The sequence below is a fragment of the Setaria viridis genome, chromosome 5 (genome assembly GCF_005286985.2).
Source record: "Setaria viridis chromosome 5, Setaria_viridis_v4.0, whole genome shotgun sequence".
Classification (NCBI taxonomy): Eukaryota; Viridiplantae; Streptophyta; class Magnoliopsida; order Poales; family Poaceae; genus Setaria; species Setaria viridis.
Window position 1 is genome coordinate 25,890,981 of NC_048267.2, and position 20,362 is coordinate 25,911,342.

General features: G+C 43.8%; 3 protein-coding genes across 3 annotated transcripts; all 3 read left to right on the top strand.

The window, feature by feature from the left end:
* The first annotated feature begins 7,750 nt into the window (after window positions 1-7,750).
* LOC117856353 (uncharacterized) lies at window positions 7,751-8,428 on the top strand. The gene has a single exon (XM_034738736.1). It carries the CDS (start codon window positions 7,751-7,753, stop codon window positions 8,426-8,428), a length of 678 nt encoding a protein of 225 aa, XP_034594627.1.
* A 4,669-nt stretch (window positions 8,429-13,097) lies between these two features.
* Window positions 13,098-14,395, top strand: LOC140222976 (uncharacterized). Its single transcript, XM_072294207.1, has one exon. It carries the CDS (start codon window positions 13,330-13,332, stop codon window positions 14,005-14,007), a length of 678 nt encoding a protein of 225 aa, XP_072150308.1. The 5' UTR covers window positions 13,098-13,329; the 3' UTR covers window positions 14,008-14,395.
* A 3,665-nt stretch (window positions 14,396-18,060) lies between these two features.
* Window positions 18,061-19,975, top strand: LOC117856354 (uncharacterized). The gene has a single exon (XM_072293583.1). The coding sequence runs from the start codon at window positions 18,910-18,912 to the stop codon at window positions 19,585-19,587; it is 678 nt and encodes a 225-aa protein (XP_072149684.1). The 5' UTR covers window positions 18,061-18,909; the 3' UTR covers window positions 19,588-19,975.
* Window positions 19,976-20,362: the final 387 nt, after the last annotated feature.

A 20,362-nucleotide genomic window follows, 5' to 3' on the forward strand; every position in this document is an offset into this window, starting at 1 on the left:
ATTGTTTAATTAGCTAGAAAATATAGAACAATTCTTGAAGTAGCTAGAAATTATAGAAAATCATGTTAATTCTTAGAAATGCATTAAAGTGAAAATTACTTTTATACTTTTAGAAATCACCAAGTAATTTTATGATGTTATCATTAACTGTTAGAAAATTCATCAAATAGTTCAATCAATTATAGAAAAGTGCAATTCACTGTAAATATTTTTGTAGTCAATTATTGTATAAGTGTTTCATTCTTTTTTTTTCATTTTCTAGCAATTCACTGTAAATATTGTTGGTAGTCATTTATTCTAATAAAATTGTATAAGTTCTAACCATTCTTAGAATAAATCCTACTATTTATTAGAATAATTCCTTTCATATCATATTAGTTACAATGGCACGATCAGAGGACGAGTAGGCCTGATTGGACGAGGAATACCTAATGGGCTTGATTGCTGAAGGTAGCACTAACGATCAACCAAACGAAGAGGTCGATCATAGCCAGACTAACATCTACCTCAACATGTCTGGTGATAGCAATGAGGAGCAACCAATTACTGAGGAAGGCAATGATGGGCAACAAGGTGAGGTATAGCAATTATTATATTTAAACATGATTTGAATTCTCTACTTATCAAGGTTATTGGGAATTAATAGTTCTTTCATTTTTTAGCCATCTGGATCGAGCAGCAGGCCTAAATGGAAACAAGGCAAGAAGAAAAAGTTAGAGGTCTGTATCATCATCATGGAAATTGATGAAGATGGTGAACCAATTGCTCCACACAATGCTAAGACTAAATTGGTGAATAAAATTTGGTTTCTTGTTAAAGATAACATCCCAATAATTGGAAAAGCCCTGTGAAATCGATGACAGCGTCACTTCCACAAGCACAGTCCCCATAAGCGTGGTCCCTAAGCGAGAGAAGGAAATGATATGGGATCAAATAAAAGAAAATTTCACGTTTGAAGGTGTAGATGAAGCAAAAGTGAAAGATTGGAGCTTCAAGAAGGGTGCAATTGCTTTTCAGACGTATAAGAATAACCTAAACAAAGACTATATAAAGATGGCATTTACACCAGATTTCACAAAGCACCCAAAGTTAATAGATCACTGGGATTCATTTGTGCAGTTCAAGTAGTCGCAAAAGAGCGCTAAAGAAACTAAAACCAACACCGACAATACTCAGAAGGAGAAATACTATCATCGTCTTGGACCAGGAGGTTATAAGAAGGGGATCATAAAATGGTAGAGGATGGAAGATGACATAATTGCTAGAGGAATAGTGCCGCAGACTCTTGAGCAAAGAATTGGTATTATGCTCATGGAGGCACGCTCAATCCCGAAGATGGATCATTTGTGTTTAGCTAAGAATTAAGAGAAGCAGTTATGAGGCTTGTTGACTTAATAAAGGCAACGGCCGAAGGATCTTTCGTGCCTGATTGAGAGAAGGACGAGCTGACTATGGCACTGGGTAATCCAGAACACCCTGGATGTTGCTGAGACAAAGGAGTAATTTCATGGAAGTTTCCCCTTCGTGAGCACATTGATTCATACAGAAGTCGCCAAAGAAGTAAGAACAAACACGCACAACACCTGTGAGAGTTGCAAGAACACGTAGCTTTGACAGAGGCAAGAATGGAGGAAGCAATCGACTGGCGTGTGGCTCTAGCTCTTAGCAAACAAGCTAGTGAACAAGCAACTGCAACATCAGGGGCTAATGTCGACGTAAGCCCCTCTCAATGTCGAAGCAGCGTTGCTTCCATGGAAGCCCCAGCTAGAGGATCTTCTGACATATTTGAGGATAACCAACGCCACCCCGTGGATGGCATCACTAGGAGAGCCCCTCATGAGATTATTACTCCCATGAAAAACAAGCTCATCGTGGTGGCTTATGGTGTGGCTGCACAACCGACACAAGGCCAAACAATTCATGGCGTGGAGATTCCAGCTCGTAGTTACGCCAAAGTTGGGATGGATCGAGTGATCGACGGTTGGGATGACCTGGAACTGGAGATCCTTGGAGGTGATGTGGAAAAGAATCTAGGAGAAGCCATCCATGGTTGGATTCTATGGCCCAAGCGCTACATAAGGATTACGCAGCCGAATCCCCCAACCTTGGGATCATCTCCTCAAGGCTCAAGGGAAAGATCACCAACGCCATCTGCCAGGGCACCCTCTCCACTACCATACAGGGATCCTAGCATGAGTCCACCTCCCCCTATTATGAGCAAGGCTATAGAGGGAAAGACGCCTTCAGTTCCGCCTACTGCGGCTATGAATAAGTAGAATAAGCTGAAGGAGAAGCAACCAGAGCTCAAGAAACCTTGTGATATGATTGTTGCGGAACTCTGTGTAGTAGTGGATGTTGAGGTTAAAACTCACTTTGCACCAAAGCCTCTCGTGAAGAAAGATCCACCACTTGATAAGGTTAAACTTTGGGCTTTCATTAGAAGCATGGAGAAAAAGGCAGAGAAACCACCGCTATCTGACTACGACCGACAAATAACAAAGGCTTCTCAGAAGAAGAAGAAAAGTGGGTCAAATATTCCACAGCATGGAACCCAATCCAACCAATCGATTGCCCCGCTCCAGGTGCTTTCAGAGTTAGATCAGAACCTGCTTCAATTCGTCAAAGATACAAATCTCACCCCAGCTCAACTTCGAGGGGAGGATCATGTCCCAAAGCACTCTGGGGCTGCTAAATGGAAATATGAGTTAGGAAAACCGCTTGTGTGGCCAAAGTTGGTGGTCCGTCTTCCAACGAAGATATACAAATTGCACCAATGGTACATGGAGGCTTCAGCCAATGGTTTACTCATGCTCGAAGTTTGGATTGGAGATCAACATTATTTCTATGGGGAAGACATTATAAATGTGCCACTGGAGGAACTCTTTAACCTTTACAATCAAGACGTACTTGACAAGTCACTCATCAGTTCCTATGTTCTATAAGTTTTTAATTTGCTCTAACTTCAAAATCCCCGCTATAATCATTGTGTGATGTCTTAATTCCTAGTCGATTTTGTATCATGCAGGATGGAGATTCAAACTTGTCGGAGGAAATGATACTATGATATAGGCTTCATGGACCCAAATATTATAAACGAGTCAACTCTAAGAGATAGATCAAATCGGACCTTGAAGAACATATATAAGTTCGTCGACAATTAACATTACAAGAAGTACAAACTTCTACCGTACAACTTCAAGGGAGTGTGTTTCCTATCTCTTTTTTTTTGAACTAGCAGTTAAACATAAGACTAACTAGCTTTGGCTATGCATATATGTACAGCTTCTACTGGCTACTCCTTGTTATCGCAGTTGATCGAAGCATGGTCTATGTCATGGACTCTTTGAGGAAACAAAGAGATCAATACAAAAATCTCATAGACATTCTGAACAAAGCATGGGCTCGCTTCCGTCGACATCATGCAGGTGAATTAGAGGAACTTGATTTCAAGCCTAAAATCTCGGTATGTGTTGAATTTCCACATCTCGTGACACTTCCTTGAACACAACAAATATTTCATAACTTCTTTTGCCATATATAGTGTTTGATACAGAATCTGGGGAATAATTTATGCGGATACTACGTATGTGAGTTCATGCATGACTTTGTAGGTCCGAAGCGTGTGACCGACCACGAAATCATAGTACATATACAAATTTCTTAACAATAAATTAGTTCTAATTCTGCAGATCCATTGATCTACTGTATAATAACATTTGCCAATGACACAGATGAGAGACATGAAGGAAGCACTCCTCGATACAAAAAAAATTAGGGCAATTCAAGAACAACTGAATGGATTTCTTCTGGACGAGGTAGTAAATCCAGCGAGGGAGTTCCATAATGATGAATTAAATCTTCATCATCGTCAGGATTCGGGTTCAGAATAGTTGATCCGTAATGTTGAACTTCGAAAGTTGATGCAATGTAATATTATTCATATATGTGTATGTACAATATGTCTATATATATAATATTATCTCAAATGTAATATTATAGATTAATACAACTTTATATATATTAGCGTATTAGAACTAGTATATCTAAAGGAAACATATATGAAATACTAATATAGAATAAAGAAACAAAAATGAGAAAAGAAATAGAAAAAAAATAAATTAGTACCGGTTGATCTCATACCAATCAATACTAAAGGACCATTTAGTACCGGTTATTTCAACCGGTACCAAAGGTCCCCTCTAGTATCAAACTAGTTGCGTAGTCGAAACTAAAGAGAGGTTACGAATCGGTACTGATGAGACTTTCCTCAGCAGTGGACGTCCACTTGCCTGCTTGCCTTTCCAACTTGCCACTGTGACACTGTCGGCCCTCCGCCCTCTCGTAGATCTTCTACACCTTGCATTGGTGACCGACTCTGCCAAATCGAGCTCGACGCGGCAGCGGGGTTAAGTTGCCGAGTTGGATTAGAGCAGAGGTCGCTACAGCGCGTGAGCAGGGGACGGGGAGGTGCCGACGAATTAAATTAAAGCTAAACGCTTCTTGTCATCTGCATCAGCGACGCTGTTTGCAGTTTTGCACAGTTGAGCGAGCTATTGTTTCGAACAGGAAGCAAGCAGATTACTAGCTGGCGTAATAGATGTCCCTACTGCACGATAAGAATGGTAAGTCGGCTAGCTTAGAGATCAACCACAAGATAATGTATCGTGGTCCTCTGTCTTTTTCGCAATCCAACCCTATTAATTTTTAGTTCAAAATTATATATTATTATGGTCCGACTTTTATTAAGCCCGATCCTTAAATTTGCTTGCTAGGTTAAATTAGAGGACCCTTTACCACTCCTACATACGTACGCACTAGTGATGCATTTGACAGGTACACACTAACACACTGTTACCGCTAGATGGCGTCAGCAATACATTCATTTCTTTTCTATTCGTTCCAATGTTCACTGTCTCATATATGTGCCATCACACATGTAAAGGCAACTTCTAACGTTAATTAGTCGACATTTGAGATATTTTCAAAAGTAGTACTACGGAGTAATAAGGTATACGTATGGGTGGTTCTTTGAGAGGTCGCGTGCGTCTCGTGTGTACTGCGGTGGGCAGCGGGAGGAGGAGTCGTTCAGGAAGCCATGGCAAGTTGGCAACGTGGTTCTACTATCTACTCCCTGCAGTCCAAACAAACTTGCACTTCTGTCCTTCCTCGCATGGTAGCCTTGTTGGGGAGGGGCAGCGCAGAGAGGCGGAGGAGAAGGGCATTGGCAAACCTGGCGCGGGGAGAGATGTACAGGTGCTAGAGAGAAGGATGAATGAGAAGTAGCATGGTAACACTATTTTTTTTTACACTTATTCGTTGAGTAACAAATAGTTTCAGCAGTCCTTATTAGCATTTTTCTCAAGGACCGATAGCTTATTAAGTTTTTTTTTTGCCTTTCCTAGCAGCTTTAATAAACTGCCAACGACATCATTCTCAGCAAACAAATTACCAGCATTTGTGATAGTAACTAACATAAGCCTAGAAATTCCCCATTTGAAAACACAAAATGTCAGGGGAAATATTATTAATTACTTTTGTAGGTGACAAGCAGTGATTCAAATGTAACAGATTTGAATCACGTAGTAGCTCTCCAAGTGAAGCACTGTTTTTTCTTGCTGAGCCAGACCAGCTAGCAGCATGCAGGACAAGGCCAAGGATGATTAGAGGTTGGATTTTCTAGATTATCATGATTGATTGAACATTGTACAGGCATCAATTAGGACTATTAGAGGCTAATTCCAAGGAGTGTCTAATTGGTGGCACACCAGGACTTATATCCATAGATCTGCATATCCTTGACTATGCTCAATATTATATTCTAGTTCGTACCAGTTCTTTCTTAAATACAATCACTGTCATGCTGGCAGCTATGATGAAGCACTCTAAAATTTCTCTTATTATTTATGTTGCTGTAATTTATTCAGTTGAGAGAAGTTGCAATGTCATTCAGCAATGCTTTGACTCTCAATTTCTTTGGTAATGCAGTATTAGCAGCAACATGAAATTTTCATATATATGATCGAAAAACTTAGTAGGGTTGCAAGTCTCACGATTCTCTATGATAAAGACCACGTACACAAGTCAAAACGTACCCTACAACTATCGCAATAGTCCAATTTCAATCTTAAACTACAAAATCAGACACAGAGCTCCCTCCAATTGTTAAAAGTTAAAACATGACAAATTTGGTCCTCTGCTTGGTTTCAAAGGTAGTTTTCCATTTTCAAAGTAGCGTCTAGGGCAAAGCTAAGAATAATTAATAGGTTGGACTTTTCTTGATTATCACAATAGACTGAGCTCCGTACGTGCATCAGTTTGAACTATCACAGGCTTATTTGAAGGAGTGTTTAATTTTTGAAACATCAGGGCTCGTATCAATATACGTGTATATGCTTGACTATGCTCAATATTATATTCTCATTCGTACTAGTCCTATCTTAAGAGCCTATTTGTTTAACCTGCAACTTTTGAGCTTTTCTGAAAAGCTGTTGCTAGCTTTTTGGTTCTGAAAAGTCAACCCTACCTTTTAGAAAACGTGTTTACCTTTCTGAGCTCAAAAAGTTACGGAAAGTTCAGAAAACTGAGCTTTTTAGCTTCGCATATAAACTCGGCTTTTCTGAGCATCTCGCTTTTCGGAAGCTGCACGAGAAATCTGCTGTTTACTTGAGCTTCTGGCTTTTCACTCTAAGAAGCTGCTAGGAAACTCAAACAAACAGTCCTAGATACTACTCCCTCCATTCTCTTTTGATAGTACTATTTCCTCTTGGCACAATGACCAAGGGACACGATTCTACCTATCATCCTACTTATCATCCATTTATTGATACCATTAACTAGTCCTCGTAAACAAGCGATATATTAAGGTCTGGACTTCTTGATGCCCATGTAGCCAATCTCGGTTAGAAGAATAAAAAGTCACACATCAGATCCGAGACAACCATTAAGTGGATGGAATGTTGGATTGAGAGAATTTTTTTGGAAATATACCGAATCGGAGGGAGTATCACTGTCATGCATGTCATGCATGCTGGCTCCTATATGATCTGGTGTTAATTTAGTTATGTTCCTTTCGTTAGTTGAGAAGAGTTACAATGTAGAAGCTTTCACTCCGAAAATAAACAAGGCCCTTGCCTTTTCGATTGGATGCAGATGCAGTACTGCAGTTGAATGAATTTGTGCGGCCGTAAAAATTAGGGGGTCATGCATACACTGGAAGCAGAAAGTAGAGTCGTGCAGTGACCGGTAGCCTGGAAGATGAGAACGGCTTCCCCTGACCTGAGCGGCCGGCCAACTTTGCATGCTCATTTCTGAGCAGTTTCATGCTGCAACTTTTAGCCATTGGATTTTGTTACGTCTCTTTTTCTAGCTGTTGTCCCGATTCTTAACCTCAGAGCGCCAAACTGATAAAACGGAATTCAGAGAAAGATTGTCCAAGGGTTTTTGGCAGGCTGGCAGGTGACAGCGTTGTTTCTGGCAGCTCGTAGCCGAAACCGTATCGGGAGCGTAGCCGTGGAAAACGGAGTGGGACGGAACGGGAGATGCACGGCGACGAAGACTTACGGGTCCGGTGCGGTCAAGGGCGCGTGCAGCCCCGCGCCAGCGGACGCGGAGATGCCGACCTATACACGCTGACGACATGTGTAGGTTGAGCACACAGGGCTAGCTTATATCATCCTTTACAAAGTTGCACTGGGCACCCAGCCGAGAGAGAGCGAATCAGTACTGACCGCACTCCCATTCCCAATTTACCATGGCAGCAAGGTCGGTAGCTCACTTCGCCCACCCCGCCCACGAGCTCAACCTCACCTCCTACACCCTGCCGCGCTGGTGCGACCTGTGCGGCGACAGGATCAGCACCGGCACCGGATACAGCTGCCGCCCCTGCGACTTCGACGTGCACGAGGACTGCGCCAAGTACCGGGAGACGCTGTGCTGCTTCTTCGCGCACCCGTGGCACGACCTCACCCTCTCCCGCGCCGCCGCCGCCTCGTGCTGCGACATATGCCGCGAGGATGTCGCCGCGGGCACCTTCGTCTACCGCTGCGCGCCGTGCGGGTTCGCCGTGCACCCGCGGTGCTCGCGGCTGCCGCAGACAGCGCGCAGCGACCTGCACCCGGGCCACGCCCTAACGGCGGTGCCCGCGGTGGGGACGTGCGCGGCGTGCCGCAGGCCCTGCTACGTGTGGGTCTACCGCTGCGGGCCGTGCAAGGTGGACCTCCACATCACGTGCGTGCAGGGCGCGCGCCCATCGTGCGGCAGCAGCGACGCCGGCGCCATCGCCGGCGATGGCGCGGGAGACCAACATGGAGCGAGGAAAGACAAGGGGTCCCTGCGTGCGGCGATTGAGAGTCGTCTTCAGGAAATGACAGTGGAAACCATAATCTCGGGAGCGGAAACCATAATCACGACGCTAATTGAGAACCTCTGAGAGTTCGGCTTCATGGAGATAACAAGTTGGGCCAGTCGAGCCCTGAGTCTCGCCACCAAACCCTTCAACAAAATATTAGCTTAATTTACTCCCTTCTCCTATTTAAATCGGATTAATTTTAATCCTCAATCGGGATTCCAACCCAATTTTTCCTACGTGGAGGTAGTTTTGACCGAGTAAAATATCTTTGTACGCCATGTCATCCGTCTCATGTGGAGCTGCGGTGAGTGCATGACGCTGTTGTTCTTGCTCTCTTAAGGACAACATATCCTTGTAGCTATGTCCAACCTGCAAGAATGAAATGCAATCCTACAATCTTGCTGAACAATGGCCTGATTAGTGCCATCATATAGTGCATAACAATGGCCTGATTAGTGCCATCAGTATAGTGCCGAACAATGACCTGATTAGTGCCATCAGTTCAACAATTCAGATATTAAAAAGATGGTCTTATTAGTTGTGCTGCATCGTTTCGCACACAAAGCCTTCAAAGGAAATATGAGTTCATGACATGACCGTTCAGAGTAAAATGGAACGATCGTCACAGTAAATCAGATGCTAGTAACCAAGTGGACCACAAGTCCTGAACTGTTTTGCCACATGACACAACCATTCATAGTAATACGATGACTAACATCCACTTTAATTTTTGTTGTACAACAGCTTTAACACAAACACATCACATTCAATAGAGTTATTTACAAAAGTTCAAAGTACCACAAAAAGCTTCCATCTTTCATAATGCAAGCACGATCAGTTGACTCCTTCAGAGTTGCATATTAAAAATGCTCACTGTAAGTTGACATCTTCAGTTGGCAATATCATCATGTGATTGTGCTCCAGCACCTCTGATACACTTCTGGAACACCATTATAATTATAATGTCATTGCCATCAGTTTAATACATACGAGACAGTAAAACATGGAGTATTATAGTGCCATCGGTTAAACACTTATCGGACAGAAAAAACAAAGCTATCAAAGGGAACAATTATTAGACAGCATAACTGAGCAATTCAGAGTAAAAAGACTCCACTTAAATTATGTTGATCCTCACAATAAGTGTAGCAATAATACAAGCATTCAGTAGAGGGACGCACATAATTTCAAAATATCACAAAAAAAATTGCAACATTCAAAAGCTGTCACCGTCAGTTGATAGCTTAATTTTGTTCATCTTTCTAAATGCTATCACTAATTTACCAGCAGTTAGAAGGTTCAGCAAAGAAAGAAGGGCCATATGGGGCAACCATGACATAAGTACGTGAGGTGTCTAGATCACATATACCGAATTGATTTAATTGCAGGAATATCGAACTCTTCGATTTATCTAATGAAGTATGACTAAGTGGACTGACTTACTAGAAGAACTGAAAAGGATGTATTAATTACTACAGTTACTGATGAAACTAAATCTTGGAAGTAGGATGACAAATTCGTGCAAGAATCTAAATATATTCATCATTGCCCTACCCACCATGCAAAGCAATCCTAGATGTTCACAATTCAAACTTGCGGACAAATCGACACTGTAGCGTTCGAATTACTCACCTTGATCCTCTTAGGGTCCACGATTTACCGGCTCCGGTTCGATCTTCCAGTTCTTGCAGAGACGAGGAGCGAACCTTCCGTGAGGGAAGAACAGAACCAAGCAGGGGAGAGATGGCAGCGACGTGATGCGGAACTTTGGCCGGCGGCTCATGTCTCACAGGGGGTTAGTGGCCTGGCTTGGGCGTGCAGGCCGTTTCTAGAGCTGTGCGGCACTGCAACAGATCAGCTCTGCTTGGAGGCTTGGAGCTAGCCTTTCCACGTTAGACGTCCCTGCTCACGTTACTAGCTGGCCTAATAGATGTCCCTACTGCACGACAAGGTTGGTAAATCGGCTAGCTCAGAGATCAACCACAAGATAATGGATCGTGACCCTCATGTCTTCTTTGCAATCCAGCCCTACTAATTTTTAGCTTAAAATTATATATTATCACGGTTCGGCTTTTATTGAGTCCGATCCTTAAATTTGCTAGGCTAAATTAGAGGACCCTTTACCACTCCTACATACGTACGCACTAGTGATGCATTTGACATGTACACACTGTTACCGCTAGATGGCGCCAGCAATACATTCATTTTTTTATCTATTCGTTCCAATGTTCACTGTCTCATGTATGTGCCATCACACACGTAAAAGCAACTTCTAACGTTAATTAGTTGACGTTTGAGATATTTTCAAAAGTAGTACTACAGAGTAATAAGTATACATATGGGTGGTTCTACTATCTACTCCCTGCAGTACACACAAACTTGCACTTCTGTCCTTCCTCGCATGGTAGCCTTGTAGGGGAGGGGCAGCGCAGAGAGGCGGAGGAGAAGGGCATTGGCAAACCTGGTACGGGGAGAGATGTACGGTGCTGGAGAGAAGGATAATGAGAAGTAGCATGGTAACGCTATTTTTTTTTACACTTATTCTTTGAGTGACGAATAGTTTCAGCAGTCCTTATTAGCATTTTTCTCAAGGACCGATAGCTTATTAAGTTTTTTTTTTTTTGCCTTTCCTAGCAGCTTTAATAAACTGCCAACGACATCATTCTCAGCAAACAAATTACCAGCATTTGTGATAGTAACTAACATAAGCCTAGAAATTCCCCATTTGAAAACACAAAATGTCAGGGGAAATATTATTAATTACTTTTGTAGGTGACAAGCAGTGATTCAAATGTAACAGATTTGAATCACGTAGTAGCTCTCCAAGTGAAGCACTGTTTTTTCTTGCTGAGCCAGACCAGCTAGCAGCATGCAGGACAAGGCCAAGGATGATTAGAGGTTGGATTTTCTAGATTATCATGATTGATTGAACATTGTACAGGCATCAATTAGGACTATTAGAGGCTAATTCCAAGGAGTGTCTAATTGGTGGCACACCAGGACTTATATCCATAGATCTGCATATCCTTGACTATGCTCAATATTATATTCTAGTTCGTACCAGTTCTTTCTTAAATACAATCACTGTCATGCTGGCAGCTATGACGAAGCACTCTAAAATTTCTCTTATTATTTATGTTGCTGTAATTTATTCAGTTGAGAGAAGTTGCAATGTCATTCAGCAATGCTTTGACTCTCAATTTCTTTGGTAATGCAGTATTAGCAGCAACATGAAATTTTCATATATATGATCGAAAAACTTAGTAGGGTTGCAAGTCTCACGATTCTCTATGATAAAGACCACGTACACAAGTCAAAACGTACCCTACAACTATCGCAATAGTCCAATTTCAATCTTAAACTACAAAATCAGACACAGAGCTCCCTCCAATTGTTAAAAGTTAAAACATGACAAATTTGGTCCTCTGCTTGGTTTCAAAGGTAGTTTTCCATTTTCAAAGTAGCGTCTAGGGCAAAGCTAAGAATAATTAATAGGTTGGACTTTTCTTGATTATCACAATAGACTGAGCTCCGTACGTGCATCAGTTTGAACTATCACAGGCTTATTTGAAGGAGGGTCTAATTTTTGAAACATCAGGGCTCGTATCAATATACGTGTATATGCTTGACTATGCTCAATATTATATTCTCATTCGTACTAGTCCTATCTTAAGAGCCTATTTGTTTAACCTGCAACTTTTGAGCTTTTCTGAAAAGCTGTTGCTAGCTTTTTGGTTCTGAAAAGTCAACCCTACCTTTTAGAAAACGTGTTTACCTTTCTGAGCTCAAAAAGTTACGGAAAGTTCAGAAAACTGAGCTTTTTAGCTTCGCATATAAACTCGGCTTTTCTGAGCATCTCGCTTTTCGGAAGCTGCACGAGAAATCTGCTGTTTACTTGAGCTTCTGGCTTTTCACTCTAAGAAGCTGCTAGGAAACTCAAACAAACAGTCCTAGATACTACTCCCTCCATTCTCTTTTGATAGTACTATTTCCTCTTGGCACAATGACCAAGGGACACGATTCTACCTATCATCCTACTTATCATCCATTTATTGATACCATTAACTAGTCCTCGTAAACAAGCGATATATTAAGGTCTGGACTTCTTGATGCCCATGTAGCCAATCTCGGTTAGAAGAATAAAAAGTCACACATCAGATCCGAGACAACCATTAAGTGGATGGAATGTTGGATTGAGAGAATTTTTTTGGAAATATACCGAATCGGAGGGAGTATCACTGTCATGCATGTCATGCATGCTGGCTCCTATATGATCTGGTGTTAATTTAGTTATGTTCCTTTCGTTAGTTGAGAAGAGTTACAATGTAGAAGCTTTCACTCCGAAAATAAACAAGGCCCTTGCCTTTTCGATTGGATGCAGATGCAGTACTGCAGTTGAATGAATTTGTGCGGCCGTAAAAATTAGGGGGTCATGCATACACTGGAAGCAGAAAGTAGAGTCGTGCAGTGACCGGTAGCCTGGAAGATGAGAACGGCTTCCCCTGACCTGAGCGGCCGGCCAACTTTGCATGCTCATTTCTGAGCAGTTTCATGCTGCAACTTTTAGCCATTGGATTTTGTTACGTCTCTTTTTCTAGCTGTTGTCCCGATTCTTAACCTCAGAGCGCCAAACTGATAAAACGGAATTCAGAGAAAGATTGTCCAAGGGTTTTTGGCAGGCTGGCAGGTGACAGCGTTGTTTCTGACAGCTCGTAGCCGAAACCGTATCGGGAGCGTAGCCGTGGAAAACGGAGTGGGACGGAACGGGAGATGCACGGCGACGAAGACTTACGGGTCCGGTGCGGTCAAGGGCGCGTGCAGCCCCGCGCCAGCGGACGCGGAGATGCCGACCTATACACGCTGACGACATGTGTAGGTTGAGCACACAGGGCTAGCTTATATCATCCTTTACAAAGTTGCACTGGGCACCCAGCCGAGAGAGAGCGAATCAGTACTGACCGCACTCCCATTCCCAATTTACCATGGCAGCAAGGTCGGTAGCTCACTTCGCCCACCCCGCCCACGAGCTCAACCTCACCTCCTACACCCTGCCGCGCTGGTGCGACCTGTGCGGCGACAGGATCAGCACCGGCACCGGATACAGCTGCCGCCCCTGCGACTTCGACGTGCACGAGGACTGCGCCAAGTACCGGGAGACGCTGTGCTGCTTCTTCGCGCACCCGTGGCACGACCTCACCCTCTCCCGCGCCGCCGCCGCCTCGTGCTGCGACATATGCCGCGAGGATGTCGCCGCGGGCACCTTCGTCTACCGCTGCGCGCCGTGCGGGTTCGCCGTGCACCCGCGGTGCTCGCGGCTGCCGCAGACAGCGCGCAGCGACCTGCACCCGGGCCACGCCCTAACGGCGGTGCCCGCGGTGGGGACGTGCGCGGCGTGCCGCAGGCCCTGCTACGTGTGGGTCTACCGCTGCGGGCCGTGCAAGGTGGACCTCCACATCACGTGCGTGCAGGGCGCGCGCCCATCGTGCGGCAGCAGCGACGCCGGCGCCATCGCCGGCGATGGCGCGGGAGACCAACATGGAGCGAGGAAAGACAAGGGGTCCCTGCGTGCGGCGATTGAGAGTCGTCTTCAGGAAATGACAGTGGAAACCATAATCTCGGGAGCGGAAACCATAATCACGACGCTAATTGAGAACCTCTGAGAGTTCGGCTTCATGGAGATAACAAGTTGGGCCAGTCGAGCCCTGAGTCTCGCCACCAAACCCTTCAACAAAATATTAGCTTAATTTACTCCCTTCTCCTATTTAAATCGGATTAATTTTAATCCTCAATCGGGATTCCAACCCAATTTTTCCTACGTGGAGGTAGTTTTTACCGAGTAAAATATCTTTGTACGCCATGTCATCCGTCTCATGTGGAGCTGCGGTGAGTGCATGACGCTGTTGTTCTTGCTCTCTTAAGGACAACATATCCTTGTAGCTATGTCCAACCTGCAAGAATGAAATGCAATCCTACAATCTTGCTGAACAATGGCCTGATTAGTGCCATCATATAGTGCATAACAATGGCCTGATTAGTGCCATCAGTATAGTGCCGAACAATGACCTGATTAGTGCCATCAGTTCAACAATTCAGATATTAAAAAGATGGTCTTATTAGTTGTGCTGCATCGTTTCGCACACAAAGCCTTCAAAGGAAATATGAGTTCATGACATGACCGTTCAGAGTAAAATGGAACGATCGTCACAGTAAATCAGATGCTAGTAACCAAGTGGACCACAAGTCCTGAACTGTTTTGCCACATGACACAACCATTCATAGTAATACGATGACTAACATCCACTTTAATTTTTGTTGTACAACAGCTTTAACACAAACACATCACATTCAATAGAGTTATTTACAAAAGTTCAAAGTACCACAAAAAGCTTCCATCTTTCATAATGCAAGCACGATCAGTTGACTCCTTCAGAGTTGCATATTAAAAATGCTCACTGTAAGTTGACATCTTCAGTTGGCAATATCATCATGTGATTGTGCTCCAGCACCTCTGATACACTTCTGGAACACCATTATAATTATAATGTCATTGCCATCAGTTTAATACATACGAGACAGTAAAACATGGAGTATTATAGTGCCATCGGTTAAACACTTATCGGACAGAAAAAACAAAGCTATCAAAGGGAACAATTATTAGACAGCATAACTGAGCAATTCAGAGTAAAAAGACTCCACTTAAATTATGTTGATCCTCACAATAAGTGTAGCAATAATACAAGCATTCAGTAGAGGGACGCACATAATTTCAAAATATCACAAAAAAAATTGCAACATTCAAAAGCTGTCACCGTCAGTTGATAGCTTAATTTTGTTCATCTTTCTAAATGCTATCACTAATTTACCAGCAGTTAGAAGGTTCAGCAAAGAAAGAAGGGCCATATGGGGCAACCATGACATAAGTACGTGAGGTGTCTAGATCACATATACCGAATTGATTTAATTGCAGGAATATCGAACTCTTCGATTTATCTAATGAAGTATGACTAAGTGGACTGACTTACTAGAAGAACTGAAAAGGATGTATTAATTACTACAGTTACTGATGAAACTAAATCTTGGAAGTAGGATGACAAATTCGTGCAAGAATCTAAATATATTCATCATTGCCCTACCCACCATGCAAAGCAATCCTAGATGTTCACAATTCAAACTTGCGGACAAATCGACACTGTAGCGTTCGAATTACTCACCTTGATCCTCTTAGGGTCCACGATTTACCGGCTCCGGTTCGATCTTCCAGTTCTTGCAGAGACGAGGAGCGAACCTTCCGTGAGGGAAGAACAGAACCAAGCAGGGGAGAGATGGCAGCGACGTGATGCGGAACTTTGGCCGGCGGCTCATGTCTCACAGGGGGTTAGTGGCCTGGCTTGGGCGTGCAGGCCGTTTCTAGAGCTGTGCGGCACTGCAACAAATCAGCTCTGCTTGGAGGCTTGGAGCTAGCCTTTCCACGTTAGACGTCCCTGCTCACGTTACTAGCTGGCCTAATAGATGTCCCTACTGCACGACAAGGTTGGTAAATCGGCTAGCTCAGAGATCAACCACAAGATAATGGATCGTGACCCTCATGTCTTCTTTGCAATCCAGCCCTACTAATTTTTAGCTTAAAATTATATATTATCACGGTTCGGCTTTTATTGAGTCCGATCCTTAAATTTGCTAGGCTAAATTAGAGGACCCTTTACCACTCCTACATACGTACGCACTAGTGATGCATTTGACATGTACACACTGTTACCGCTAGATGGCGCCAGCAATACATTCATTTTTTTATCTATTCGTTCCAATGTTCACTGTCTCATGTATGTGCCATCACACACGTAAAAGCAACTTCTAACGTTAATTAGTTGACGTTTGAGATATTTTCAAAAGTAGTACTACAGAGTAATAAGTATACATATGGGTGGTTCTACTATCTACTCCCTGCAGTACACACAAACTTGCACTTCTGTCCTTCCTCGCATGGTAGCCTTGTAGGGGAGGGGCAGCGCAGAGAGGCGGAGGAGAAGGGCATTGGCAAACCTGGTACGGGGAGAGATGTACGGTGCTGGAGAGAAGGATAATGAGAAGTAGCATGGTAACGCTACTTTTTTTTACACTTATTCTTTGAGTGACGAATAGTTTCAGCAGTCCTTATTAGCATTTTTCTCAAGGACCGATAGCTTATTAAGTTTTTTTTTTTTTTGCCTTTCCTAGCAGCTTTAATAAACTGCCAACGACATCATTCTCAGCAAACAAATTACCAGCATTTGTGATAGTAACTAACATAAGCCTAGAAATTCCCCATTTGAAAACACAAAATGTCAGGGGAAATATTATTAATTACTTTTGTAGGTGACAAGCAGTGATTCAAATGTAACAGATTTGAATCACGTAGTACCTCTCCAAGTGAAGCACTGTTTTTTCTTGCTGAGCCAGACCAGCTAGCAGCATGCAGGACAAGGCCAAGGATGATTAGAGGTTGGATTTTCTAGATTATCATGATTGATTGAACATTGTACAGGCATCAATTAGGACTATTAGAGGCTAATTCCAAGGAGTGTCTAATTGCTGGCACACCAGGACTTATATCCATAGATCTGCATATCCTTGACTATGCTCAATATTATATTCTAGTTCGTACCAGTTCTTTCTTAAATACAATCACTGTCATGCTGGCAGCTATGACGAAGCACTCTAAAATTTCTCTTATTATTTATGTTGCTGTAATTTATTCAGTTGAGAGAAGTTGCAATGTCATTCAGCAATGCTTTGACTCTCAATTTCTTTGGTAATGCAGTATTAGCAGCAACATGAAATTTTCATATATATGATCGAAAAACTTAGTAGGGTTGCAAGTCTCACGATTCTCTATGATAAAGACCACGTACACAAGTCAAAACGTACCCTACAACTATCGCAATAGTCCAATTTCAATCTTAAACTACAAAATCAGACACAGAGCTCCCTCCAATTGTTAAAAGTTAAAACATGACAAATTTGGTCCTCTGCTTGGTTTCAAAGGTAGTTTTCCATTTTCAAAGTAGCGTCTAGGGCAAAGCTAAGAATAATTAATAGGTTGGACTTTTCTTGATTATCACAATAGACTGAGCTCCGTACGTGCATCAGTTTGAACTATCACAGGCTTATTTGAAGGAGGGTCTAATTTTTGAAACATCAGGGCTCGTATCAATATACGTGTATATGCTTGACTATGCTCAATATTATATTCTCATTCGTACTAGTCCTATCTTAAGAGCCTATTTGTTTAACCTGCAACTTTTGAGCTTTTCTGAAAAGCTGTTGCTAGCTTTTTGGTTCTGAAAAGTCAACCCTACCTTTTAGAAAACGTGTTTACCTTTCTGAGCTCAAAAAGTTACGGAAAGTTCAGAAAACTGAGCTTTTTAGCTTCGCATATAAACTCGGCTTTTCTGAGCATCTCGCTTTTCGGAAGCTGCACGAGAAATCTGCTGTTTACTTGAGCTTCTGGCTTTTCACTCTAAGAAGCTGCTAGGAAACTCAAACAAACAGTCCTAGATACTACTCCCTCCATTCTCTTTTGATAGTACTATTTCCTCTTGGCACAATGACCAAGGGACACAATTCTACCTATCATCCTACTTATCATCCATTTATTGATACCATTAACTAGTCCTCGTAAACAAGCGATATATTAAGGTCTGGACTTCTTGATGCCCATGTAGCCAATCTCGGTTAGAAGAATAAAAAGTCACACATCAGATCCGAGACAACCATTAAGTGGATGGAATGTTGGATTGAGAGAATTTTTTTGGAAATATACCGAATCGGAGGGAGTATCACTGTCATGCATGTCATGCATGCTGGCTCCTATATGATCTGGTGTTAATTTAGTTATGTTCCTTTCGTTAGTTGAGAAGAGTTACAATGTAGAAGCTTTCACTCCGAAAATAAACAAGGCCCTTGCCTTTTCGATTGGATGCAGATGCAGTACTGCAGTTGAATGAATTTGTGCGGCCGTAAAAATTAGGGGGTCATGCATACACTGGAAGCAGAAAGTAGAGTCGTGCAGTGACCGGTAGCCTGGAAGATGAGAACGGCTTCCCCTGACCTGAGCGGCCGGCCAACTTTGCATGCTCATTTCTGAGCAGTTTCATGCTGCAACTTTTAGCCATTGGATTTTGTTACGTCTCTTTTTCTAGCTGTTGTCCCGATTCTTAACCTCAGAGCGCCAAACTGATAAAACGGAATTCAGAGAAAGATTGTCCAAGGGTTTTTGGCAGGCTGGCAGGTGACAGCGTTGTTTCTGGCAGCTCGTAGCCGAAACCGTATCGGGAGCGTAGCCGTGGAAAACGGAGTGGGACGGAACGGGAGATGCACGGCGACGAAGACTTACGGGTCCGGTGCGGTCAAGGGCGCGTGCAGCCCCGCGCCAGCGGACGCGGAGATGCCGACCTATACACGCTGACGACATGTGTAGGTTGAGCACACAGGGCTAGCTTATATCATCCTTTACAAAGTTGCACTGGGCACCCAGCCGAGAGAGAGCGAATCAGTACTGACCGCACTCCCATTCCCAATTTACCATGGCAGCAAGGTCGGTAGCTCACTTCGCCCACCCCGCCCACGAGCTCAACCTCACCTCCTACACCCTGCCGCGCTGGTGCGACCTGTGCGGCGACAGGATCAGCACCGGCACCGGATACAGCTGCCGCCCCTGCGACTTCGACGTGCACGAGGACTGCGCCAAGTACCGGGAGACGCTGTGCTGCTTCTTCGCGCACCCGTGGCACGACCTCACCCTCTCCCGCGCCGCCGCCGCCTCGTGCTGCGACATATGCCGCGAGGATGTCGCCGCGGGCACCTTCGTCTACCGCTGCGCGCCGTGCGGGTTCGCCGTGCACCCGCGGTGCTCGCGGCTGCCGCAGACAGCGCGCAGCGACCTGCACCCGGGCCACGCCCTAACGGCGGTGCCCGCGGTGGGGACGTGCGCGGCGTGCCGCAGGCCCTGCTACGTGTGGGTCTACCGCTGCGGGCCGTGGAAGGTGGACCTCCACATCACGTGCGTGCAGGGCGCGCGCCCATCGTGCGGCAGCAGCGACGCCGGCGCCATCGCCGGCGATGGCGCGGGAGACCAACATGGAGCGAGGAAAGACAAGGGGTCCCTGCGTGCGGCGATTGAGAGTCGTCTTCAGGAAATGACAGTGGAAACCATAATCTCGGGAGCGGAAACCATAATCACGACGCTAATTGAGAACCTCTGAGAGTTCGGCTTCATGGAGATAACAAGTTGGGCCAGTCGAGCCCTGAGTCTCGCCACCAAACCCTTCAACAAAATATTAGCTTAATTTACTCCCTTCTCCTATTTAAATCGGATTAATTTTAATCCTCAATCGGGATTCCAACCCAATTTTTCCTACGTGGAGGTAGTTTTGACCGAGTAAAATATCTTTGTACGCCATGTCATCCGTCTCATGTGGAGCTGCGGTGAGTGCATGACGCTGTTGTTCTTGCTCTCTTAAGGACAACATATCCTTGTAGCTATGTCCAACCTGCAAGAATGAAATGCAATCCTACAATCTTGCTGAACAATGGCCTGATTAGTGCCATCATATAGTGCATAACAATGGCCTGATTAGTGCCATCAGTATAGTGCCGAACAATGACCTGATTAGTGCCATCAGTTCAACAATTCAGATATTAAAAAGATGGTCTTATTAGTTGTGCTGCATCGTTTCGCACACAAAGCCTTCAAAGGAAATATGAGTTCATGACATGACCGTTCAGAGTAAAATGGAACGATCGTCACAGTAAATCAGATGCTAGTAACCAAGTGGACCACAAGTCCTGAACTGTTTTGCCACATGACACAACCATTCATAGTAATACGATGACTAACATCCACTTTAATTTTTGTTGTACAACAGCTTTAACACAAACACATCACATTCAATAGAGTTATTTACAAAAGTTCAAAGTACCACAAAAAGCTTCCATCTTTCATAATGCAAGCACGATCAGTTGACTCCTTCAGAGTTG